At 38.1% G+C, this 27,701-nt stretch overlaps 2 protein-coding genes across 2 annotated transcripts in view; one reads left to right on the top strand and one right to left on the bottom strand.

The window, feature by feature from the left end:
- Positions 1-26,857, bottom strand: part of LOC135477222 (mediator of RNA polymerase II transcription subunit 13-like) — a 57,544-nt gene extending 30,687 nt beyond the window's left edge. The window contains 5 exon segments of the mRNA XM_064757385.1: positions 1,193-1,338; positions 7,022-7,105; positions 15,509-15,593; positions 26,070-26,322; positions 26,683-26,857. Coding sequence (XP_064613455.1) covers positions 1,193-1,338; positions 7,022-7,105; positions 15,509-15,593; positions 26,070-26,322; positions 26,683-26,751 — 637 coding nt within the window. The 5' untranslated portion in view covers positions 26,752-26,857.
- Positions 26,858-26,979: 122 nt separating this feature from the next.
- LOC135477045 (protein hobbit-like) overlaps positions 26,980-27,701 on the top strand; it is a 116,162-nt gene continuing 115,440 nt past the window's right edge. Inside the window, exon 1 of the mRNA XM_064757196.1 lies at positions 26,980-27,083. Within this exon, the coding sequence (XP_064613266.1) occupies positions 27,025-27,083 (59 nt within the window). The 5' untranslated portion in view covers positions 26,980-27,024. The remainder of the gene's footprint in view (positions 27,084-27,701) is intronic.

The following is a 27,701-nucleotide window of genomic DNA, read 5'->3' on the forward strand; positions in this document are numbered from 1 at the left end:
GCATATGACTAAGTTTGTATTAAGTTGTACTTTGTCATCATGGTTACTAGCTTGCAGATGGAATGACATTTAAAAAGTTATTGAGGATTTACAGTAACCTTAAATGAGTATGGTTTCATAGAAAATTAAATGATATTTAGTTACAAAAGTAAAGGTAGTATCATATCAATTAAATGATGTTTAGTTACAAAAGTAGAGGTAGTATCATATCAATTAAATGATGTTAAGTTATGAAAGTAGAGGTAGTAGGCTTTTCACATTTTGCATACCTCTAGAGTATAAATAGCAGATTAAGTAGCAATTAAATGTTCTTACATGTGCCTTTTAGACTATCTTTAAATGCAATGTTTCCACTGTTTTGGAAATACAAATCTTGGTTAAGTCATAGACACTCACAACTGGGTAATTAAATGCTTTCTCTAAGGTCCTGGCTGGGGCTATAAAAGTCCAGCCCTAAAGTGAAGTGAGTAGTGAGGAGTTAGTCACCACCTGGGAGGGTCATCAGCCTGGCTGGTCATCCAGATGGTAGCAATACATATCACTCACTCTGATTTTGTGTTTGGGTCAGTTATTTGCCTACAACCTAGCATCTCCTAATGTTAGTGATAGCTAACCTGTTGCCTGGCCCGCAGGCAAGGTTACAAATGCTTAACATTAGGTGAAATACATAGCATGAAGTAAGTCTAGTAGGTTCTTTCATCTCATAATGTACAATGTATGGGCGTAAAATATGTACATGTATGAGTGGCAAATCAAGAAAAAATGTATTCATTTTTGTGAGTGTACAACTTCATTCAGAGACAACAGCAGATAACTGTTTTTATCTGATGATGGGAGCAGTTGTGGCCGAAACCCCATAATATACCACCATGAACAAAGCTGTCAAAATAATTCTGTGTGATTTGGCTTTAGAACTGTTGGGATGGCCACATTACATGCAAATCGAAGTCATCTTCATATTCCAGGGGAAACCCACGACCATATGCAGACTGTTGACAGATCTTCCCACTTACGAGCGGGGAGGAAGGCAGCGTGAACTGGACTTGAACTCACGGTGACTGCACTGATGAGAGGCTTCTGGGTCATCGAGCCTCGCTGGCACACTAACCACCTCGGCCATGGAGCCCCCCCCCCCCCCATAATTGTACGCCCTTTTGTCAATTTGGAGGAAGTCTTATCCAAAAATGCTTACCTTGCACGCTGGCCTGGTTGCTCTGAGCCAAGGTAAGGTGGTGAGGTGCCAGCCTCCATACTGGCGGATGCTGCTTCACTTCAATACTAGCACACACCGTGCTCTCTCCATGTAGAAAGTAGTTAAACGAAAACGACAGGTGAGCACTGAAACAAAATCATCAAAATCAGATGTGCAACAACTTTCTATGCAAAACTACAGACAATTTCGTAAATTATTTAGAAATTTATGTTGATGCCTCACTTTTGTGAATTCAGAGCAGAAACCCTTAGAATATTTTCTTCCCTTCATTCGAACACCATTACAGTCAATGTTATCTTGCACATATCTAGGTAATATACATTTATTGTACACATATTCCTGCGCATATACACCTAAAAAAACGTTGTACCAGTAAAGATGTGGAGGAGAAATAGTGGTGGTGCATGTTGTAGGGGTACTGTTAGCAAGCAATATCCTTTGACAGATATACAAGCATAAAAGTTTATAAAACACAAAACTAGATATATTTTCAATGAATAAATAAAAAACAAAGCCCCTGAGTGCAAACAACAATAAATCTGACAGTTTTAATCACTGATTCAACAAAGTAGTGGATTTACGAGGTCACGTTGTGACTGACACTACGCTGAACTGAATCTTGTTATAATGAATGTTGTAATGCAGATGTACATGTAATGCAGGATGCACATGTAATGCAGGATGCACATGTAATGCAAGATGTACCTGTAATCAAGACGTACATGTAATCAAGACATAAATGTAATGCAGGATGTACACGTAATAGGACTTACATGTAATGAAGCTGTACATGTGAACTGTATGTACATGGACACTAGTACCCTACATAAATGTAATGCAGGATGTACACGTAATAGGACTTACATGTAATGAAGCTGTACATGTGAACTGTATGTACACGGACACTAGTACCCTACATAAATGTAATGCAGGATGTACACGTAATAGGACTTACATGTAATGAAGCTGTACATGTGAACTGTATGTACACGGACACTAGTACCCTACTTTTACATTTTCCATAAACATACATGTACATCTACATGTATATCAGCAGCCGATAAGCATTTACACATCAATCATATCTTTAACCTTATGAATCCGTCAAAACTGAAAGTGCTACTTCAATCCTAAGAGAAGCCAGGTTGAAATATTAAACTGAAATGAAGGATACCCAATGGAATATAGATAGCACGACAGTTCAAAAAAATTTACACTGAATGACACTTTTTAATCCCAATAAGTCAAGAGTCCTGAAAAACAAAATCCTCGGAAATTTCTGTAAAATTTATCTGATGTCGAGTAAGGCAGTTACACTGGAATGATGTCATGCATGCTTGATAGTACGTCATTCATTGCTATACGTCAGTGATGGGTAACGTCTAATGTTCTTGCATGACGTCACACCAGGCAAAATTGGAAATTTTTGTTTCCGTATTATCCTCCCGAACTAATGACAACGGCTTTAATACAATCAATATTTTCTATGCTTTAAGGAAGCAATTCGCTCTCAATCCTTATCATTTAACCTTTTCTTCAGAACCTACATGTCTCATCACTAAAGTAGCTCTTGAAGTAATGGCTCAAGACAAATCACGACCAGTTTTTGTTGCAGATGCTTGCAGCTGGATGTAGATCACTGACCTTGTTGACATATCTGTGTTTTTACCACCTGCAGAACAGCTGGTGAATTATGCATGACATTACCTCCGTGCTGGTGGTTGCAGTTAGATGCTAGCTTATAACCCTTTATCAAGAATACAAGTAAATCAATGTCCACAGAAAACCTGCACGAGTCTCATACTTTCTTCCAGCCATTAATGACTTTCAAAATCAATAACAAGCATAACTCGATATCGAGCACAATCAGAAGTTTAATTTAATAAGCGAACACTGCAACTAAGTGATCTTTTTTTTTCTCTGTATCATCTTCAGGAACATATTTAAAAGCCTATACTATAAACTCTTCCAAGAACATTGAGATTAATGCACCAATACACTGATTTGTGTTACACAGCCTACGCAAGGATATCTCAATTATACATGTATGCCGGTGGCCAGTTTTATCGGTGAATGAAACATAGAAGGGCATTGTGACATCAAAACAAATCACTGGCACATTTGAACTATAATTCTTTTAACTTCAATTTTCAAAGTTCTAACTTTGGAGTCTTACACTTGTCTACTTACAACACATGCACCCTAAAACTGAAAATATGAACGTGCTTACATTTACTATCAGAAAAATGCACGGTATTAAATACTGCTATAAATATCTCACATCTGATAATAAATTAGATAAACAGTTATCAGTAACAGCTTAAATCTGATAAAGGCAACAATATAGGGACAATTATGTCTTAATTATGATTTAAAGAACAAAAATGAACAGAGACAGACTGACAAGTTTGAAAGCAGCCACAACCAGATTTAGGTGCATGTGACGCAAGACACGTACATTATTTATGCACATTTGCAAAATGTTTACAACTTTATGGAAAATTGAGGGAAGTGACAAAAAGATTGAATGCTTGTTTTCAAACCATTTTTTGCTATTGTGTCACAGTGCACTAATGATAAGGATGTAATTTAGAGGTTATATCAATCCTGTTACTTTCTTTATTACTGTAATTCTTCAACATTTTCACACGTTTGCAAAGTGTTCATTCAAGCAAATTCTAAGGGTATCATTGTGTAGAATGATAAAATTGTACTTTTTATGAAGCCATGAAAATGGCTAATCCAACAAATGTAGTTTTGTTTCCAAAATCTACATGTAATTACGAATGTGCATAAATTGCACGAAAAGTTACCAAGGCCATATCTAGAAAAACACTGGATGCTGATCCCAAACATTAATGGTGACATTGTGACTGTGCACAAAAAAATGTTAAAAATGCAACTCACAATGTTGCTTTCGAACAGCCTTTAAGTCTGTATGAAAGAAATTTACATGAAAACTTTTTATTGGTAAATCATTATATTTTTGTCATATTCCTATCAAATTATTAATTATGATCAGGTGCTGCTCTGTTTTGCAACAATATTGATGATGTGTTCACTTTTAGGCATTCTGTGTTGACTTGTTTCAGTTTTCCCAATGATATTAAAACCCATCGCTATCTGATCACAAAACACAATAAAAATCATCTAAATGAAGCATTCATTTCAATGTGAAAACAAGCTTCACATGTACCTGACCATGTATATGGGATGATTTTATCTGTTAAGTGTAGTGCCTTGTAAAAAAAGCAAACAAAACCCAATACACCCTCCCCCCAGTAAATACATGTACAATTGTTATCGTGGCTGCTAGCACGTCAAAAACAGACTGGCGATATGTACAGTATGAATGCCTAGAAAGCGTGTTTATATAAACAGAACTAAGGAGAAATGATAGCATTTGTGAACTATTACTGGCTTCGTATGCTTCAGCTCTCTCGCTATTTATAGCAGCATACAGACACATTAATGATCAATCCAACCCATGCTGAGTGAACAAGGATGTAAACAAAGCCTTATTCCACAAAGGTTCAAATAAGACTGAAGGTCGCCCCATGCTTGTTTACTGCGGATGTCTTAAAACACTTGGGGGTGGGCATTCTATAAATTCAACAGTCCGATATATGTATGTACTACCCTAACTCCTCAACCTACACGTAGATATATGTACAATGAAAGAGCAACTTTCAGTGCAATTTATGCAGCTTTTTAATTTAATTTTGGAGAAAATACTACACTGGTTGGGTTTGTGAGTTTCAGGGCTACAAAAAAAAAAAAAAAAAAATTTATCAGGTTTCACAGAACAAAAAGCTTGCAAACATGCAAAAAATACAGAAGAAATGCAGTATGTACACATGTACATGTATGTGTATTAAACATCACATCTCAACTCTTACATGTAACTCAAACAAAACATTCTCCAGTCTACAAGCTCCTCTGTGAGTACGGCGTAAAACCAATGAAATAAATAAGCTGTTCTGCGAGTACGGCGTAAAACACCAATGAAATAAATAAGCTGTTCTGCGAGTATGGCGTAAAACACCAATGAAATAAATAAGCTGTTCTGTGAGTACGGCGTAAAACACCAATGAAATAAATAAGCTGTTCTGTGAGTATGGCGTAAAACACCAATGAAATAAACCAGCTCTTCTGTGAGTATGGCGTAAAAACATCAATGAAATAAATAAGCTCTTCTATAAGTACGACATAAAACAACTATGAAATAAATAAGCTGTTCTGTCTACTGAATAGTTTTCACGTGTTAATTTATACATACAGTGTACAGGCACATGTCAGGCCTAGAATTTTGATGTGAATCCGGGAATCGATTTGTGCAAAGACTCGCGCCACACTTGTCTACGACAATCCACACATATTCGCGCAGAGGAAGTGTTCATTTATTTCTTCCACAAGGACCACGAATTTCAGTTTTAACGCACATTGCTCTGAAACCGTTATGGCCACTCGGTTTCAACTTCCGTCCGTTCAATTTGTTCCAAACTCCTTGACTGGTTGAATCGGGAAATTTTGGCCAATGCCAGTGTGTGATACAGGACACAATGTTCTAACACTTCAAGGCATGCGAAAGTGTGGCGGGGACAACCTCTGCCCCTGCGGTAGTGTTCACCGAGCACTCAAAAGTATTTAAAATCAATTTAACAGTCCTTGTCTGCGTTAAATATCAACTTAGCAAGTTTAAGGTTATGCTTAATGTTCTCAATTATGATAATAATAAAGCAAAGCGGAAGATTATACCCGTGTTTACATAAACAGTAGAGGTGTACTCACACTGTTTGGAAAATGGACAGGTATCTTCCTTGGTAACCGCTTCAGTAAAAATGGACGTGTCTCCGTCGAAAAAAGTGAAATGTATATTCCGAAAAGGCCATTTGCAATGGGAAAGGGGCCTCAGAGACAATTATAAGTTCGAGTCTGATGATTCGGGAGATAAGGCTGTATTGGCAATCTGCCAGATTTGTCAGAAAACACTGCGTCTTGAACATTCAGATATGAAAACACGTGTCACCTCGTGAAGCCAACCTGAAAGTTTGGCAACCCTATGCATGGAGTCAAATTATTTCAATTACAGTTAAACTAAAGTTCCTCTTTCTGGTACAAACAAGGCTGAGGATTAATGATTTCGGTACAGGTTACATTTGTCTAAGTAAATTTTACATACTGTTTTGAGCTTTCAATTCTTTGGATTCTCGCAAGAAATTTCGAAATTCTACGCCTACATGTAGCTTTATTTACTTGTATGATTTGATCAGCTTTTATTTGGAACAGCTGACTGAGGTATAATGCCTCCTCTAGAATATCCAGCCTTATCAAGGCGGCACATAGATAACCACAACCACTCAGCACGTGTTGTCATGGTTTGCAAAACTACCCACCCGAATTCAAAGGTGTTACATTTGCTAGACCTGTTCAAGCTAAACACACTGCTTGTCCAAAAATGGTATCTGGATTATTCTCTCAGCATCTCCCCTATCCAATTCAGTGGCATACCTTTCCTACTTTAAATCACTAATTAAGACCTAAACCCACAGTATCACAGTTATATGACCCGACCAACTATACTTCTGAAGAGATTGATATTGTCGCTAGATTGTCAGCTAAATGTATTTGACATAGCATATTTGTTGTTAGCAGAATGTCTGCTAGAAGCGATCTTGCATCTCACCTGTCCAATATTGTGTCTCGTCTTCCCAATACTGTGTCTAACCTGTCCAATATTGCGCCTCACCTGCCTAATATGGTGTCCCACCTCTACAACATGAGTATGATGATAGAACTGTGACTTACCTCTTGTCCGACTCCGGCTGTAGCTGGTCATAAGGCTGAACAAACCACTTCCCCAGACGGATGAAGTTCCGGGACAAGAGGCACCTGCAATCACACAATTCAATTTATTGACTGATTTGATTGGTGTTACACGCCATACTCAAGAATGTTTCACTGATACGATAGCAACCAGCATTATGGTGGGAGGAAACCGGGCAGAAACCAATGACCATCTGCAGGTTTCTAGCACACCTCAAAAAACGGAGAGGTACATGTACAAAAGTCAAGGTAAATAGCACTGAAAACACACAAGTTTGTAAACATACAGTATCAAGCATGTTTCATATTTATGTAATGGAATAAATGAATGCGAAATTCCTACTCCCTGTCGTGAACATGCATATGATCTAGTTTAAATACAATAAATCATATGTTAAAAGGTTTTCCAAAAGTTGTCTATATTCAGATTTGAGAAGGCACCAAAAGGTTGGTATACTACTGCATGTAACTTTCGAAAAGCAATGCACAAAGACTAAAACTTCATTTAAACAGACACTGTAGTAACGATGCTACCACATGACTGATCTTCAGAGTTGTTCGACAAAAGACATACACATTCATTCCGTACCCACACGAACAATGCTGTAGTCAATCTCTAATCCTGCATCGACATGTTTATTTATAGCATAATGATTTTCTGAGTAAACAAAACTTTATCGACCTGAATGTACACATGCCTAACATTAGGCCATGCAGAGACAAGTGTCTTCCACTGAACAATCAAACACTCAGCGATTGTACTGATTCACTCGAACAGAGCTATTAAAATCATTTTTCATGATGCACTTTTATGAAAACCAACCAGTCCGAAATGATGGGGGAACTGTTATCTCAATGATAGAAACAAATATACATAGACAATTTCAGGGTTTTAATTATCTTTTAGAGTAAAAGGTTACATCAGATCATGGAAAAGTAGCCAGGTGCCTGGCAGACGTTTGCTCAAAGGAGGCTACCTGATCAAAATGTTCATGAAGTAGCAGCTAGTAGCACAGAAGGTGGCTAATGTATCAGTAAGGAATGAAGATGGGGGGATACAGTATTGTTTAGACCAGTAACTCTTCTTCATATCCCACACTCTGTATGATGGGGCCTCATACTAGCCCATAGTGCTTTTTGACTAGTCACAGAGAGAAGTGGGAACACCATGGTTTCATTCCTTGGAGTGAGAGAGAGAGAGAGAATGGTGGGATCAATACAGATGCTGTATCTCCATCCATCATCTCATGAATGTCCACATGTACATGTACAAACCTCCCTGTCTGTTGACACATGCAAATCTGCTGGGGCTCTGCTGGGGAGCTGAGCAGGCTGAGGCTTCTAGGGTACACAGCAGGCCAGTCCAGAGACACATGTACATGTATACATCCCATGAACATTCACAAAATGAAATGCAAATCTGCCAGGGCTGTGCTGTGGGAGCCAGCTGAGAGGGCTAAGGCTACTACTTGGGTACACAGTAGGCCAGTGCAGAGATACATGTACCTGTACATATACATGTTTGTACCCCATGTCTGTTTACAAATTCAACTGTGCTGGGGAATTTTTTTTTTTTTTTTTTTGATTGGTGTTTTACGCCGTACTCAAGAATATTTCACTTATACGACGGCGGCCAGCATTATGGTGGGTGGAAACCGGGCAGCTCCCGGGGGAAACCCACGACCATCCGCAGGTTGCTGACAGACCTTCCCATGTACGGCCGGAGAGGAAGCCAGCATGAGCTGGACTTGAACTCACATCGACCGCATTGGTGAGAGACTCCTGGGTCATTACGCTGCGCTAGCACTAACCAACTGAGCCACTGAGGCCCGTCTGCTGATAGTTAGGCATCAAAATGTACATGTACACACATGTAACAATAGCCTGCTGAGTACTAAAGTGCTCTGCACTCCCAATTTTCTAAAATCGTTCCTAAAATAAGACCACGCTCTCTTAAGATTTATCGAAATTTTCTATTAGAACAAAGAGTTTCTGGCTAGCACACTGAATAGACCAGCCCAGTGATACATGTACATGTATATTAAGAGAGGCCACAAGTCTAGAGGAAGGAGAGTAAAGGGGGCAAGACAAGTGTAAACAAACAGTGGAGGAGAGAGGATATGTGGGGGCAGCAAACAGTGGCCTACACTTTGTAAAGGACCTGGCTGAATGGCTAGGCCCTAAACCAGGCTCAGCTGGCAGTACAGATAGGGCTGGGATAACTAGCTTACAGGCCAACAAGCACATGTGTCTACACTGCATTCCACTGATCAGGAAAAGGCCCTTAGCTTCAGTGACTTCAACTGGAGACAAATCCATGTACAAATTTCCGCATGATGGGTAAAAATAACCTAATGATTAATATCCTGGTTAATGGGTCTAGACATCATCTTCATGGACAGGAGGCTGTGACAAAGCCAACTTCAAAGCCTGGTTCTAACCATCAGTGGTGCTGGTCCAGAGTATTATACCCTTGGCCAGTGTGTGTGTGTGTGTGTGGTGGTGGTGGTGGTGGTGGTGGTGATGGTGGTGTTGGGGGGGGGGCAGCCTGCACATACAAATTTACACAGAGATAAAAAGCTCTCCAGGTCAAAGTTTATGAATATATTGGTTTACACATAAACACAAAGAGAACATCGACATGGACATGGTATACATACATCTACCCTTGAATCAGATCTTTACCTTCACAAAGGGGTTTATACATGTAATTATATGCATAATATTAAGACAGCACTTGTTCATGACGGTCACCTTCCATCAACATTTCTTTTTCATCCAGTAGAATATTCTGAATGCCATTTATTTATATTTCTTTATTTGATTGGAGTTCAAGCAACATTTAGAGTTCGCTTCAATACAGACTGGTCTTCATATCTGGGGAGTCCAAATACACAGATAATAAACAGGTGAGGTGACTTAATTTTAGCTCAGATATACAAGTAAACACACAATCCGTAAATCTCTGCCCTTATGTGTATTTGTGCGTAGTGAACAAGACTTCTTTTAAACTGCAGGTGTATAAGACTTTCCCCACTCCCTCCCCGTTAATTCTGCACCAAAAATATAATACACTAACGTGTCCATGACTGTAGCTTAACCTTTAAAAAAAGCCGTAACTGTTTAATTCTTAAATTTCATCTGCATCGGGTACTAGCAACGAAATTCACAATTCCTCACAGTTTTTGAGAAGAATAAATCCTGGTACACTGCCTGTAACATAGTGAAGTTACCAGCCCCAGGATCAAGTTTGTGTGGTATTATTCAAGATAAAATTACTAGAGAAGAATGAATTGCTAACAGGGTTGACATGAGCCCTAATTTGTGGCACAACTCAACACTGTAACTTTACTCTGTTCACTACTCTCACACTAATGGCCAACAGACTGTCAAATTTGCCTGCCACTGTGTTAACCATTGATACCCTGGAAAAATTTCATGCCCCACATACTCACTTCTTTTGTTGGCTTCCAAGTCACATTTCAAATTTTGTAGGGCAATCAGTAAGAGCATGCTAAGGTTCAAAACCTTTATAACACTCCAACAGCATCTAAAGCTTTCTTTTAGATTTTTTTTTGGCTCTGTGTTAATTTCTTTAAAATGTTTATCTTTTCTCATTAGACAAAATAAAATGAAAGATTTTCCTACTAACCCACCCTTCTCTTTTCACTGACAGGGTTGGGTAAGTTGTGAGGATGGCACAGGCATGTACATGTAGTTGATAGCTGTCAGTCAAGCATGAATGAACTGCATTGCATCAAAGTACATTCAATGTATCTACTTGTTACTTCATGACAAAACTGATAAAAAATAAAAATAACAGATAATACAAAATAATAAATAAATATAGAGTATAAGGCCTGAACAGAGAGAGCTGTAATTCCATAAATTCCTCTTTCACATGCACACAGAGAAAATTAGTGCTAAGGTCAAGGCTATTCTCAAGATCTGTGATCATCGGCCACCCCCCACTGGATCCTCACAAGGCCATGCCATCAACCCAATCAGGTCTTCAGTGGAAAAAGCAGAGTAGATTATCAGGAGACTGGTGGTAGTTGATAGAAGTGAGAGGTCTGCTGTGTGGAGTAGGTGATCAATGGCTGTGGGCTATTGTGAGGTGCCTCAGTAAGCTGCCTGACTCTATTACATCTGCTGGGCCATACAACCTGGTCAAAGTGGAGACTGTGTACATGTACATGTGTGTAACAGGCCAGGGGCATTAGCACTAGATCAGCCATCAAACACTGCCCTGAAATCCTACACTTTTTCAAAGACTGGTCACAGAAAACTACCTGTACAAGTAACAAGCCTGGGACATTAGCACTACATCTGCCATCAAACACTGCCCTGAATTCCTGCACTTTTTTTAACACTGGTCACAGGAAACTACCTGTGTACAAGAAGCAGGCCTGGGACATTAGCACTAGATTGACCATCAAACACTGCCCTGATTTCCTACACTTTTTTGAACACTGGTCACAGGAAACTACCTGTGTACAAGAAGCAGGCCTGGGACATCAGCACTAGATTGACCATCAAACACTGCCCTGAATTCCTACACGTTTTCAAAGACTGGTCACAGGAAACTACCTGTGTACAAGAAGCAGGCCTGGGACATTAGCAATACATCGGCCATCAAACACTGCCCTGAATTCCTACACTTTTTTGAACACTTGTCACAGAAAACAGGAGATTGCATGTATAAGTAACAGAGCAAGGAAATCAGCTCCTGATCAGCCATCAAACACATTTCCCTCATTGTACACATTCAGTATACACGTCTGCACATATCTTTACCATGTGCAGAAAACAGTTCAACAATTTTATCTAACAACTGTATCTACTGATAGCTTTATCTGGAATTTTGACTAACAATAACAAGGAAATGTACAACCCAAAATATGCAGGTATTTTGGTGTCCATGTAAATGTATATTTCAAAAAGAACTACATGTACAGTGTATGAACACTAATGTTCAAAACCATAAACATTTGTAACAGTAAAAGCCCATGGTAGTCTCTTTATCTTTTCCAATTTTTCAGTGAACACCTTCACTTGAGTATATGGTAAATGACCTAAAAATTTCTCCTCAAAAGGTGCATTTTAGAAGGCAAATAAATGCCATAACTTAATCACTTTTGGTGCTGAAAATTACGTTTTCCAGGAAAATATTTTCCCACCTTTCAAACAAACCTAAACACACCTGTCTAAGATCAACTGAACTCTCAGAAGCCACCAAAGTGTACAAATTAGGCGAAATTTAAGACATGTATCAATGTATCACAGAGATACTGTGCTAGTGTTTCAGATAATACAGCTCTTCCTATTAAGGTAACTTGTCTGCCATGTGGCTCTCTCTGTCTGCATTAATCACAACAAAGGATGTTCACAAGTATCTCCCTCTGATAATAGTGCAGCCACCACCAGTATGTGGAGCATAGCTGCACTGCCAGGCATGCTGTGTGGCTGTTAACCAGTAGGGTGGGCAAGCAGTCAGTCAGGCTGAGAGGACAAGAAAAGGTGGCTGCTTTATGTGGGGGAGGAGGCAGGTAAGGAGCAAATACTACACTTCCTATGTCCTATTATCCTGAGCCCTGTGGATACAGCCTAGGCCTGGCCACCTGCTCTCACTGGACCACTGGCCAGGTCAGGGGTCATGGGTAAGGGGTGAGGTGAGCCTGACCCAACAGATTCTCCTGTTCTAGGCTGTTCTATGTGTGACCTAGTTCAGGCTTACCTCTCCCTGTGGTAATCGCATATGGATTAGCATTCCTGATGTACATGTACTCTCCAGACTACTGAGCATGTTAACAAAAGTCAAGTATATTATGTACTCAATACATCCCTAAACTGAGTTTTGTCTTATATATATAATGTACACGTACATGAACTCAAAGGAAAATGATTTTCCAACAAAAATGACCCCAAGTGCTAAGAAGTGCTTACTCTGAGAAATCAGGCCTTGAACTTCGAAGGAGGTACTCCCTTTAACATGTATATGTATGTTCTACATCTTTCTAACTCTACATGTAAAATCACAGATATGCAAAATTTCTCCAAAATTGTAGTCACCTACATGTAAATGTAACAAACCCCCCTAACTTGTATGAGCATTGAAGGCCTACATGTCTGTACCTGTCTAGTTCAAATGATTAACTTCATGTGCTGAGGCATATTAGCCCAGTTGTTCAAAAGTGTATTGCTAACACTGGTCATACTTTATAGTTAAATTTATAACCATACTCAGCAGCCCATACAGTTTTCAAACGTCAAAGTATGTGTATAACTTCAGAAGTTTGAGTTCATATTTATTCCAGTGTTACACACTTTCTTTTAGGCTAAGACCAAAAGTGAAGACTTGGTCTAAAGTTAAATCTGGTATTATGTCTAAACCAGTTTTGAAAAACTGAGACCTGGTACAAGGGCAATAATGTATCAACTTTCATCCAAACCACACTCTTCTGAAGACATAAGTCTTACTGCCCTACTGTTATACTGAGGTGCAAAACTAACTGCAGGTCACTGTAAACATGTACATGTATTATACAGCTCCTGTATAAGCACATTGTGACAAACTGAAAACAACAAAACTACATATTTTAATAAGTTATTAAATCAGATGTTTACCTACAGGAAAAGACCTCTAAAAATTGAAGTAGGCATCACTAAGTAGACCACTTAAAACTATACACAAATATACTTTTTTTTCCATTTTTGTGAAAAGAGTTAAAGCCGAACATCTGACTTCTAAGGTGGGCTTTATGAACCATACCATCAGAGGTTAGGAACTCATCAGAGGTCACAGGCAGTTTATCCAACCCTAATCATGATACTGAATGTTGGAATAACTCCAGCATGAGTTGAAAACCCATGAGGGAAATATTACTGAAAAACCTTCCCAAAAATTTCTTCCTTCTGGTGAACATTAGGAAAAAAGGTGATGTGATGTCAGGGTTCCTAGACACAATCAGTATGGCTCATAAAGCCCAGCATAGTTTTCAAATATTTGAATACCTTTTAGCACTCTCAAAAAAATATGAACAAGTACATCAAAGTATTTTTACGTTTTGTTTTCAGTTGTTTGTATAATGAACCTTAGTTCATATTTTAACTTTTAAAAAAGAATCCAGAATTAAAAATATATTTGGGGAGGGGTTTTTTGTGGCCGAGTGGATAGCTATTTTGACGGCAAACAGAATTTGATCTCCAAGTGGTCAACATGCTGCTTGTTCATGTGTACCACAATCAGCGTACAAAATTGTCGATCAGCAGGTCACACGTCAATGGCACATGTATCAAGTACAAGTGCACTTTCTACAGATACAGCTATAAACATCAGCTCGAGTTGAGAAGGTATAGATAGGGCAAACAAAACATTCCCTACTGCAAGGAGGCCGGTCCATTTTCCAGCATATCTGTTTTTTCTTCTCTTCTTTCTGTCTCATCTTTTATTGATGCAAAACTACTCAGCCTGGCACAGCGACTGGGCTAAGCGCTGTGTCTGCTAGATACAAAGCAACCGATAGCTACGTGCAACACATCTATCCACACCAGTAGTGATTTACAAAAAAACAAACCCTCAAAAAACCTGCACAGCAATCTTAACTTTATCCCTTAATTATTGATCATGCTTGTTACAGCTTTCAGTCTGACAGATACGATTACCTCACGGGGAGCAGTGTCTAGTGGATTATTATTAATCTGCGTACAATGTAATTTGTTTACAGAAGCCGGAAATAATTTTAATTTGATTGGATTCCAATACAGTCCTGGAGGATTTCTTCTTGGCCCGACGCCCACTTAACAACTACTGACCTTACCTAGGTAAAACTGTTATTACGTGTATAAATAAAGAGTTCCCTACTCTATCTTCTATGAATACACACAATTTACTAAAGATGTCACAGAATACGATATTTTTAGCACATTTTTTTTCTGATTTTGATAAAACAGTTTCCTTTTCTCACATTTAAAAAGACCCTTTTTTCTAAATACCATTTTTTGGCCAGTTTGATGTACCTGTCCAGTACATGACCTAAAACTGCGTCACTGACTATTATCATGGCTACTGACCAGATTCTGACAGTTCCACTCAAGAGGTTTTGACGTATGTTTGAAAGTAATAATGGAAACTTATTAAGCCTGGCTGAAAATCTACTGGAAACCATAAATTCCAGCATTACTTTTAAGGCCAAATTTCAAAGTACAATACATGAAATTGTAACAGAATATAATTTCTAATGCAGAAGATGGTCAGTAGAACAGAGTCTTTTCACTAGTGTCAGCGTTAATATCTACTGATTTATGACTCTTTCAACTAAACGACGACAACAAGATTTAGGAGTGGAATTTCTGTTACAGGGTAGAGCTACAGACATCACAACTCACCTGTAACATCAACGATCTGGTCAACACTGGTTTAAGTAAGCACATACACTTTTTTTTGGAATAATACACAACAGAACTTACCTTTCGATCAGCTGATGGAGAGCTTTGAAGAGCAGTGTCCTGCACTCATAGGAGAGGCCGTGGTCCCAAGAGCCATTCTCCACCTCTGTAAACAAGAGAACAGTGCTTATGGATTACTGATGACAGATTGGTATGACAGTACACAGCCAGGGCTTACAAGCTGAACATGTAATCTGGACTAATCGAATGAGGCCAGGAGAAGAGAAACACTGCCACCTACAAAATCAATGTACATATGAGAACATGCCTTGTGCATTTCATTATTAGGTGAATAGTACACAAAGATGTTTAACTCTGTAGCCTTTTTGTGTAGTTCTGAGTTTGCCTTGCTGAGCCCCACTCAAAGATGTTTAAATCTGTAACCTTTATGTGTAGTTGTGAGTTTGCCTCGCTGAGCCCCACTCAAAGATGTTTAAATCTGTAGCCTTTACACACAGTTCTGAGTTTGCCTTGCTGAGCCCCACTCAAAGATGTTTAAATCTGTAACCTTTATGTGTAGTTGTGAGTTTGCCTCGCTGAGCCCCACTCAAAGATGTTTAAATCTGTAGCCTTTACACACAGTTCTGAGTTTGCCTTGCTGAGCCCCACTCAAAGATGTTTAAATCTGTAACCTTTATGTGTAGTTGTGAGTTTGCCTCGCTGAGCCCCACTCAAAGATGTTTAAATCTGTAGCCTTTACACACAGTTCTGAGTTTGCCTTGCTGAGACCCACTCAAAGATGTTTAACTCTGTAGCCTTTTTGTGTAGTTGTGAGTTTGCCTCGCTGAGCCCCACTCAAAGATGTTTAACTCTGTAGCCTTTACACACAGTTCTGAGTTTGCCTCACTGAGCCCCACACAAAGATGCTGCATGCACACATGCATGTGTCAGGTCCATGCATTTACATACTGTATAAATAGCCTGCATGCATTATGTGCAGATTTAAAATATATGCGTATATAAATGCATGCTGAAGTCAGTCACACCCTAACACTTTCTCACTTATCATTACCAGCAGTTGGATTTATTTACTTCACTGGTGTGTGTCATTTGAATGACAGCAGGTTGGTTTATGGGTTGCTGCAAACTGGGCATAGCTAGGACAAAATCTGCATGTACATGTGTGCTACAACTCATTAGGCCAAAAACAAACCTCCTTACATAAGATCACAAATCAGAGCCATCAAAGCCTGGATTGGAACCAGTAACTTGAAATCAGCGATATTCACCTGCATTGTGCTTGTATAAAGTTCTGTGTACCTGCTGCACAGCATACACTATAATACAAATGCAACAGACTTTTTCATGTATTACTATGAGGGAGGGAAGCTCTTCTGCAGATCGAACATTGAATTTTCACAGATACACTGTAACTCTACACATGTAGGTGCAAGGCCCATTTCTGTCTATTCATCACTATGTATAGGTACATACAGGAACATTATGTGTACCCAGTATGTACAGTATCTACAGTGTGCAATAGAACAGGCATGCCTATGAATGCCATAAACATATATTATGTGTACAGTTACCTGTTCAGATACAGTTCAATCTCTTTTCATTTTTTCACATTTTATTTTATACCCTGACAGAACAGAATCAAAGCTATCTATAGGAAGGGAGACAATTCAGACCGACTTGAACCTGTGCCAATTTAAACAGGAGGTACGAGGGGTTCATAACCCGGGTGTAGTGTATCCCACAGCTTCTGTCCATTAGGGTTGGATTTGTGGCCAGGGGAAAACAAACCCTTGGAGGGGGCTGTGTTACAGGGTAACAGACATGGGGTGGCCACCAGAGATAGTTACACACGCAACTGATAACACAGCTACATGTGTTATTGCATGTATATGAATACTTCAAGCTACGTTGTACGAGTTCTGTACAGCTCCATGTACATACAAACCTAACTCTACTCCGGTATAAATCTTGAAATTTCACCACGACACAGCGGTTTTCTTTGATCATATCAAATGAAGTATTTTTAGTTTAATCATTCAAAATACTTGAAATATTTGCTTCCAGTGTTGCTTACATATACTTTACATTTAATCCATTATGGATAACACAATTGTATTGCATTTATAAGTGCATGTAAAAACATATGAACGTAATTTCTTTCTGAAACAATACTGTGTAGTAGCAATGCACATACACACAGCGCTTCAGGTATGAAATGCATGTTACATGTATGTCGGTACAGTACCGTTCAACTTTGACATAAGCCTTTAACAGCATCACACCACTGTCAACTACCTCAACTCATCAACAGCTGTTGAACACAGCCAAACTAGATTTATCTGTATGCAAATACACATACATGAAGTAATATGTGTAAAGGTAGGGAAGATATTAGCGATAAATCTGATCTTCAGTAACTTGTACAGAAAGCATAGATTCTTTAGACACGCCCTAAACTGCAGAAGCTGGTCTGAAAAACAGGAACAGGTATTCTGATTCCTTAACCTTTTCGCGTATGAAAGAGCAACTTACAGTGCAATTTTTAATTTCAGGCATTCACACAAAGTGTAATTGCATCAGTCTAAACAGACTAATGCCTTCAGAATATGTTTGAATAAACACCTTGCAAACATACGAAACGGTTGAAGAATTCCAGTGCCATGGCTTGTCCAACAGTTGCCTCGCACTACACCATATCCACACATAAGGTGAAGTACTTAACACTGTTGTCCAGGCTTCAGGTGGATGCCTCAACTCTTAAGCTGACTGTGTCGTTGTTGTTACAACATGAGGGAATAAAGACAATAATCACGCCTGGCCTGGTAAACACGGCATTATTAATGAAGCATCCCAAAATACCACTGCCCGAGGTAAAGTCCTCGTCCGTGTGAGTAGCACATGTATGTGTTTCCGGAGCAAATACCAGGCTACAACAGCTGTCAGGGTGTCAATTTATTTTGAAAATTATTTTGTAAAGCTCTAAATTGCTATTGCATATTTTTCACACAATATAAATTCGCCATGTTTCCAACTACTGCTGTGATGCATTCAATATGGAAAAATCTCAGAAACTAGATACAAATTGCAAGCATGCATTTAAAGGATGTAAAAACAGATGTAAAAATAGCTTTCAAACAATCTAAGGAATTGTGGCTAACTGGTTCAAAAGCTTGAAGATAACGCATTTAACTATAGAGGTCAGCTAGTGGAAAGATACATGTAGATGTGAATTACACAGTAAAAGGGCAGGTCAGTGTGTCAATTTCACTGAAAGCAAGTACTGTTAAAAACAGATGAGATATCGCGCGTATGCAGCAGGACTGTGTCAGGGGGCAAACTGTTTACAGGAAGTGCGTTAGCTAAACAGATCAGCAATGGAGGTGTTAATCATTGCCGTTTGTGCAACGACGTACATGTTTTACACTTATTTTCATGTGAAAAACGCTAATGATTATTTCATCGGATGTTTAACAATGTCCTTTAAACCAATGAAATCTGTCAAAACCATCTTCAAAAGTATGAGAAGGAAGAAAAAAATCTCAACTGTGTCTGTACAAGCAGGTACTGACGACAAGGGCATGTATTTTTTCTTTTCTTTTTTTGGTCACAGTATGTGCTTTTTACACAGTAAGAACACAAAAAGCCATTAACCCTAATTGATCATTCCCTTAACCTACATGTGCTGAAAGACAAGATTAAAGCAATTTATCTGTCAGCATCTTTGGCACAGCAGCCTCTGAACCGAATATTTATTTGCCACTCCATACTGAAATAGCTCTGAATATGTGTTAAATTGGTCTTCATCAAACAGGAAATGGCCTCTAGCTGGTGAACCTCTAGCTAACAAATATAAATATCTTGGGTTCTACTTAGATTACCTTACCATGAATGTGAAACACGAGAATGTTCCTGACGTAAATTATGATACATTTCTTTACTTATGTAAATCTTCCATGATTGTATTGGTCGCTTACACGTACATGTATAATGCATGCAGCCTACTGCTCAAGTCATTTACCTGATTTCTGTTTAAGGCCACAATCTCAAATAGTTTTCTGCTATGTGACAGCAGTCAGGCCATTTGTTCACAAATATATTACTGGGTTTTGTTAAGTCTGACTTTGATGTATGTCTGTACAATCATTCAAACACATATATATATATAACTTTGCTTTCGACACTTGAAACTATATAACTTTGCTTTCGACACTTAAAAAACACCTTACTGTCCACCTGGAAACTTCCAATATGGAAACATTTACCTGTCAATACTTTGACAGGTACAGCCAGGGTATATTATCGGCTGATTCAGCATCATGTATACACTGTACACGTACTTATGTATGCTACCACTTTATCCCCCCACCCCCTAAATAAAAAGTACGCTGTAACATTTGTGAACGATTCCTAAAGCTAAACAGCTAATTAAAAAAAAATCTAGCTTCAATAGTCATCTTAATCTCACTCAATGTCTCTTAATGCTGAGGATTAACACATAGAAGAATATTTCACCTATACATGTATGACGGCACTTGAATTTATCATTGGAGGAAATTACCTGTGCAGTTTACAAAACCTTATCATCTGTCCCCCAATATACTGTATGTACCTGACCAGGGTGAAGGAAACCACAATTTGGGGATACCCACTGCCATTCCCCATGTGTTTAACTACATCGTTAATGCAAAATAGAGTTGTATGTGCACATATTTTATTGTCTTTACAGATAGATCTATATAGCATTGGGCCAATAGATCCATCAGCATTTACACATTATAGCACAGAATAACATAACAAAGTGAATTTGTATTTATATCAATTTGTAAGCAAACGCTATTCAAAACAGATGAACTTTTTAGGAAAAATTTTGCGCAATTTCTCCAAATACGCACTAGAACCTTATGAGGATATACTCCAAAAGCTGTCAGAAATACTTCAGTTTAGAAGCTCTATATAGGTTTACTGTATGTACAATGCCTTGCTGGTAACTCTGAGGTGATGTAATGAATGTCTCACTACAGACACTATCCAGGTGTAAGTTTCAACAAAAAACTTTTCCGTGCATGTTATATATCCCGCATTAGACCTAAAATTTCACCCATCACTAATTACTCATTTTGTTCAATTCTGATACAGCTCTTGATCTTAGGAAGGTATTTTGAGGTTTGTTTGGATGTATGGATGATACGTTAGTGCAAAATGTTTGTTTCGATGTCATAATTCATATTTTCTGACATTTATTTGCAACTAAAAATGCACTGCTTCAGGGGGCAAATGTTTAGGTCAAAGCCAGTACATGTACATGCTAAGCTTCACTAGAGTGCTCAGCCAGTACTACAGTACAGGAACATTGGTACAAGCTGTATGAACTGGGTCAACAGCTGTGTCACTAATCCACACACTTATCTGTGGGATGTGTGAAAGTCAATCGTTGACAGATAAAAACTGGTAACAATTAAACTGCTGAAGGGAACTGTTAGAGCAAACAGGATGATCTTCAACTCTTCATCACATGTAATGCTTCTCATTTTCAATGCACACATCTACACAATGTAAGTTTTAACAATAACATTGTATAAATAATTAGGCTCGGGCAATATCTAGAATGCTGGCCATCATGATAATCACCTTATAATTAGGTGGTACATGTACACTGTAAATGCATTTTCTTAACTTCTCTTCAACCCTAGTTAGTACATTACGTAACAAACATGTCGCAGCATTTTCAAAATAGTAGTATGAATTTTGTTCCGAAGAGGCCCATGTAATGTGTTCAGGGTGGATTTCACATAGCTGCTAGGATGAAAATACAATAATACATATATTTCCAAGACAGATACAATACTAAATTCTTTATCCTGTTTGCAGAATGTTGATTAAGGTTTCCATTTGAGATACAGAGACTATATTTACACTTTACAATATGACAACTATATTTCTGTCATCACTGGCTCACGTGACTTGGTATCATGGCCTTTAACCTTCATGTACTCCTACATGTTCCTTTATGAAACGGAGAGGTACGTGGAAAGGTCTTCCAGCAACCTGCGGACGGTTGTGGGAGCTGTAGTATAAGTGAAATAATCTTGAATATGGTGTAAAACACCAATCAAATAAATAAATAAATAAATAAATAAATATCAAACAGAGACAAAACATTATATACCAGATGTATATGTAATACAAGAAATAAATATTCACATTCGAAGGTCCATTTTTTGGAGAGAAATATTATTATCAGTGGTGAAACTTAACATTTTTCCAGAGAGTGTCTTCTCAACAAACTTTGTAAACTGAAAAATATAACTGAATCAGGTGAAATTAGCAACTTTGCAATCTTAGATTTTTTTATCGTAAAAAGAATAACTTGCTTTGCTTGCATAACATTATTGCTAATGATGTCATCTTCCTTGTATATGATTGGGAAAACCCATTCAACACCTCGTGTTATCTTTCATCTCACTTCAATGAAACTTGCAAAGGCTTTTCAATACTCATGAATATTTAAAAAAAAAAAAACAAAAAAAAATTCTGCGTAATGTATACAAATATGCCCTGGAACCCTACTGAGGAAACTTTCACTGGGAAAACCCATTCAATGTTCTCTTTCACCACTCATGTGAATAGAACTTCTGGTCCTTAAACTTAACTGTTCAATACCTGCTTTCCTTCAATGCGTTTCATTCCATGAAAGTCATACAGGGTTTCAGAACATATGATGAACTATACACACTGTTGGTTTAACCGTATGTGCACAACACATTTCTAATTTCAGACAATTTGCATTTCATTTGCTCCCAAAGTTATCCTTGTTAACCAATACATGGTTATATTTTGACAATATCCCTATGTGTACATAGTTGATATACATGCGTACATGAACATGCGTATGTTAAAACTTTCACTTTCATTTCAATGACTATGGATATCTATACAAATACCTGTACCTAAGTTGACCTTGTATTTACCTGTGACTAGGCCATGTCTCTCACTGTAAACAAACACAATGTTACCAGCTAAACTGTGAGTGTCATCTAATCAACTGCTAATACATCTGGGTGTATTTATCATGGCAGCATTCCACACTTACAATAGTGCCTCTATGGCCCTAACCAAACTTATATCAACAAACTTCACGTACAAATCACAACATCATAGAAACATGAGAAAGTCTGTGATTCATAAAGGATTACAAAAAGGAAAAATTACACTTTCTTGTACAACAGACAATTTAGTCTGTACTTCACATTTAAGTATACATAGGTTAGCCAGTAAGTAAATTAATACCTGACATCTCACATTCCGACATGACCACATATGTAACTGTATCCCAAATGTACACGTTTCACTCAAAACAAAGTCAGATGCAAAATTCATGACCTACTTCCATGACAGTCTCAATTTTTAAAACTACTGTTGAAATCAGAACACACTATGGGCTTTATCTATATGGTTAATCTTTTGAAATAGTTATCGTAACTCACAGAAACTTTGTTCTCAAATCAAGATTTACCAGTAACTACAACACTGAACATACAAAATGTTGTCCCCGTCTCTGAAGTTTGTGTGAAAACATACATCACAAACGTGTATAACTGTAAATCTCTGCTTTCAAGTGAAATTAAAAAATTATAAACTTTGATGTTTACTTAGAATTTCCATTACTACCTTGTTTTTCCCATCAAATTACAATTTCGGTGAGCCCATATGTGGCTCTCTCGTAATTATAATTTACACAAACATGTAAACATCCTCTTCTGCAACTTCCTATACAAATGGCATCATTTCGACCCCCAACCCCCTCCCATCAGTATCTACAACTAACTACACATTGCCTTAAGAGCTCTTTCACACACATGAAGTTCTACAAACTCCACTTCACAGCTGAAACAAGCCCCTTTACATGTGTATAAACACTACATATACTTGTGCTCTTGTATTCCTGTTCAAAATACTACCAGAATATTCACCTCCCAACATCACTAATGCAGACACCACACATCACTAGGTATCATACGAATTCATGAATACTGCGAAAAAACCTACCCCTCCAGACAGGTTATTTCATGCTCAAATACACCTCGACCGCGATTTGACTGGAGACCCTTATCAATTGGCTACTTGTAAATCAGATCAGCTAATAGGTAAGCCATCACTTAATCTATATGGATCACATCAACTACATGTACACCAAGTCGCAGCAAGTGTCTGATACTGATGCACTGCTACATGTAGTTTCAGCCAAGACTTCCGCTTTGAATTGAATTATCATTTGGATGTTCAGGTCTTGTGCTTGCATATAGTTTTTCAGAATTCTCTTTATTATCATTGCTGTGAGTTTTTCAAGCTCTTAAATTTACATTTTGTTGCTAACATTACATGTGTAACCTTTTCACTCTACCAAAGTGGCTCTTACAAGTAAACACTGCAGCCTGCTAACAGAGTGAAAACAAAATACAAACAATTCCAGTTATTAACTGCATATGGTTTGATGAGTTTGCAACATTTGCTACACAAGAATATCAATTAACAATCTGTAAACAGGTATACCTACAACATACTATGTACAGTGTACGTGCATTCAAATAACAAAAACTGATCATAAGTGTCAAAACCAATTGAGAAAGGTGTGTGTTGGTGAACTTTGGGAGGTGGGATATTAATGATAGAGTTACAAAGCTTAAGCATGCTTGGCACACGTAATGTGTTACTTTAAATACAAATCACATTTCAAATTTGTAGGCTACAAAAATAGGCATAGCTGTCGTAAAAAAAAACAAACCTTGCATGCATGCATGCATAAATATCCACCTGTTCTGGAAGTATTGATAATTGATTGTCTTCCTTCAGGGTATATCCCATATACATGTATTTCATCTACTTTCCCCTTGCAGACTCCAATGAACTAAACCAACTGATTTTAAATCTTGTCGATTTAAATTTATAATAGACTATCTAATTACCTTCCTTACCTATTCTTCATCTGTACTTAAAATTTATTTTGTAAAAATGTTGCATGGTAAATATTGCATTTAAAATATAAAATTTTGAAGTTTAAATTTCATGAAAACTTGCTCGAACACCTATCATTTATAGACCAACATGAAATCATTTATCTGTATCAATTCCACTTGCTCGGTATTATGTTGCATAGTCCCAACTAACCTGATTTTTTAAAAATGAAATTAGGACAATTTCCATTTTATACAATTTGAATGGGTCGTCTTACAATGATTGTTCAGACAGTACGCTTTTATAAACTCTGAAATTCAGTATAACAAATTGCACCATGGGAACAGAATTTTTATTTAGTTTGAATCTATATGCATAAATTTTAAATGTCCCTCTACCCTTCTCAAAGGAATACCTACACCTTAATAAAAATGGAAATACAATAGTTTGAGTAGTCCTCTAGTCAAAACACAAAGCCATTCATTCTTCACACCTTAATTAGATATCTGCTTATCCCCAATCAGTGCGAATGCGTTTCTTTACCAAACTTAGCAAAGGGACATTATGATCTACATTTCATAGCCTTTAAATTAATTTCAACAGCATTTCAAGGTGATCAAGTATTGAACACATGCATGCTTTCAGAATTTACATAACAAAAAAATATTAAAATTCCTGAATGAGACACAGACAACACAATAAATGGTCATTAATAATGCCCATAATTTAACAACTTAGTCAATACTGAATTATTGAGAACAATGGAATTTGAAAACAAAGCAAAAAAAAAGTTTAAAAGGTAGAGGTAGAAAGTGCTAAGCAATTTTTTAAGTAAAAAAAATAAAAGAAATATTAGACATCAACAATGTGTATCATGACATGTAAAAAAGTCTATATACATGTATTTCACTGGCCGAAGTCTGCTATTAATGACAAACACTGAGTCTACACACTTCAGTAGGTGAAAGACAAAACACATCAAAATCTGAGACGCAGACGGCAATAAGATTATGATGAGTTATTATATCAGTGCTTGATGTGTTGTTATAACCAGTCTGTTTAGAACATGTATAAACAAGAGGCTGCTGACATAATCATAAAGAATGTTATGCTAAACATCCTCTCTCTCTGTGCTGAATGGTAAGGATGTCAATCGGCTAGGCAGGCACAGGGCTACATGTAAGGGAGTATAATTGACAGTAATATTTATTCTCAGCAGACAACAGGCTGAATCGATTCAATCCGGTCTTCACGCTTTGCAAGAGCAAGGGCTATTGAATTCCTGGAGTGCTTTTTAGCCGCATCGGCTCAAAATGAGGGCAAAACAGTTGGGCTACCAGCAGTGCAAGGGGCAGAACCTATTATATGATCGGTCTAACCATCCCAAACAAATAACAATCAACTTGTTTATAACTCGCTAAATCTGAGGCCAAGGAACTGCTCATTTCTTAATACTGTTTTACTTTCACCCGCAAACAAGACACTGTATTAGGAAAAAAAAATGAAGAAAAAAATAAATAATCCATACAACCCAAACATGCCAAGGTAGGTGACAAACGCGACACCTTGTGTTTATTTACTTCACACCCCCCACCCCTCCTTCCTTTCACAACAATCATCCACTCACGCCTTTTTTGTGTAATGTTCCTCACAACGTTTAACAACTTACCCTTGAGTTCTGGGGAGAGGATGTCGTCTAAGTTGGCCGGTTTTTCCCCGTACCAGAAGATCCACAGTTCCTTGCTGAACGGCAGGTGATCTATGTTTGGCAGTTCCGAGTGTTTCTGCACCCGTCGCCACACACATAAAATGTCCGACTGAATGCATTTGGCAAAAGAAACCAACACCGGGTCGTCCAGGGGCTCTACTACAGGCACACTTTCTGCTGTTAACTTTCGCCATTTGATTCCCGACAAGTCGGTCTACAATTTAATAAATACACATTGTTTTAACTATATAGGAATATGATAGACATGAGAGGTAAAAGTGTTTGATCTGATAACCTGGAAAAGTAGGAGGTCGATAGTTTTAATTTGCGATGAAAAAATCCCCCTTGAAAGACAGGTGATAGCACCGGGCACCGACTCTTTCAAAGATCTTTAAAAACAACGGGGATGTTTTAAGTCGAACCCATGTTTAAATCCCACGATTTGGACCCAGTCATGTATGGAAGAACGGATAAGTCTTGCAGCGTGAAGCGCCGCTAATTTTCCGCGAGCAAGAGGGTGATCTTTATCGACAAACAATAGTAAAAGATAGCGGCAATTAATAAATATCCTTACCAATGCGAATAAATTTGTGTGGCAATCCTCCAAAGTACAGCCGTTTCCCGTTGGACTAGGGTGACTCATGGTCACTCCATGACCTGCTAAAGCCAAGAACAACGGGAAAAGTCCGCTATGGCATCTATTTTGCCATAAATACAGAAAATTTCGCGACTCAATGAGATACTTCGCATAAAATGGCGGCTGCAATGGCGACTTCGACAGAGGAACAACGAGGCGGTAAGAGCTTCTCCATCTGATTGGCTTAGAACAATCATGTGACCTATGACCTACATAAAGATGGCAGCCTCCACGGTGGGAGTAGACAATGTCAATGGCGAGACTGATAGTGAATGAAACATGCCAAGCATTGTCATTATCATCTTCGGGACGCTAATTTTGTTGTGGGCGACAAGCAGGTAAATGTATCTACGCGCTGTTACATTCACATCTGTTGTGCGTGTTGCCTTGTGTCGCTGACAAGATCTTTACATGTTGTTTACAACTGACATTTTCGGAATTCTGACCAAATCTGACACCGGGTTTGGTGAACCATACTGTCAATATCTCTAGTTTAAATACCTGTTGGTGGCTTACCTGTCGACCTTTTCGAGTATATTCTAGAAGATACAACACAATTTTCCATTTTCTTTCTTGTTTTCTAAATTATACTGTATTTTCAGAAGGAGGACTGTAAGAATTTAAAGGCTGCCGTTGTTTATGGCACACCTTGAATAGTTATACATAGAATGATACATGCATTACACGTAGGCCAACATGTACTTGTATAGTCAATTTACAGAAACTATATGGATACACAGGTATCCTGAGACTAAAAATGCTGACTATTTTCCAGCACCCAGCTCCGATCATACCTCCTCATGAACAATTTCACTAAAAATAACAGCTGGAGCTCTGCCTTATATTTGGTATGCACTGATTCCCTGAGTCGTATATAGAAAGTCAAAGCCGGCATTGGTAAACCATCTTTTTAACAGTATTCCAGCCATTTAAACTATTGAGTGGAATAAGTCAAA

Source organism: Liolophura sinensis, chromosome 10 (genome assembly GCF_032854445.1).
Source record: "Liolophura sinensis isolate JHLJ2023 chromosome 10, CUHK_Ljap_v2, whole genome shotgun sequence".
Lineage (NCBI taxonomy): Eukaryota > Metazoa > Mollusca > Polyplacophora > Chitonida > Chitonidae > Liolophura > Liolophura sinensis.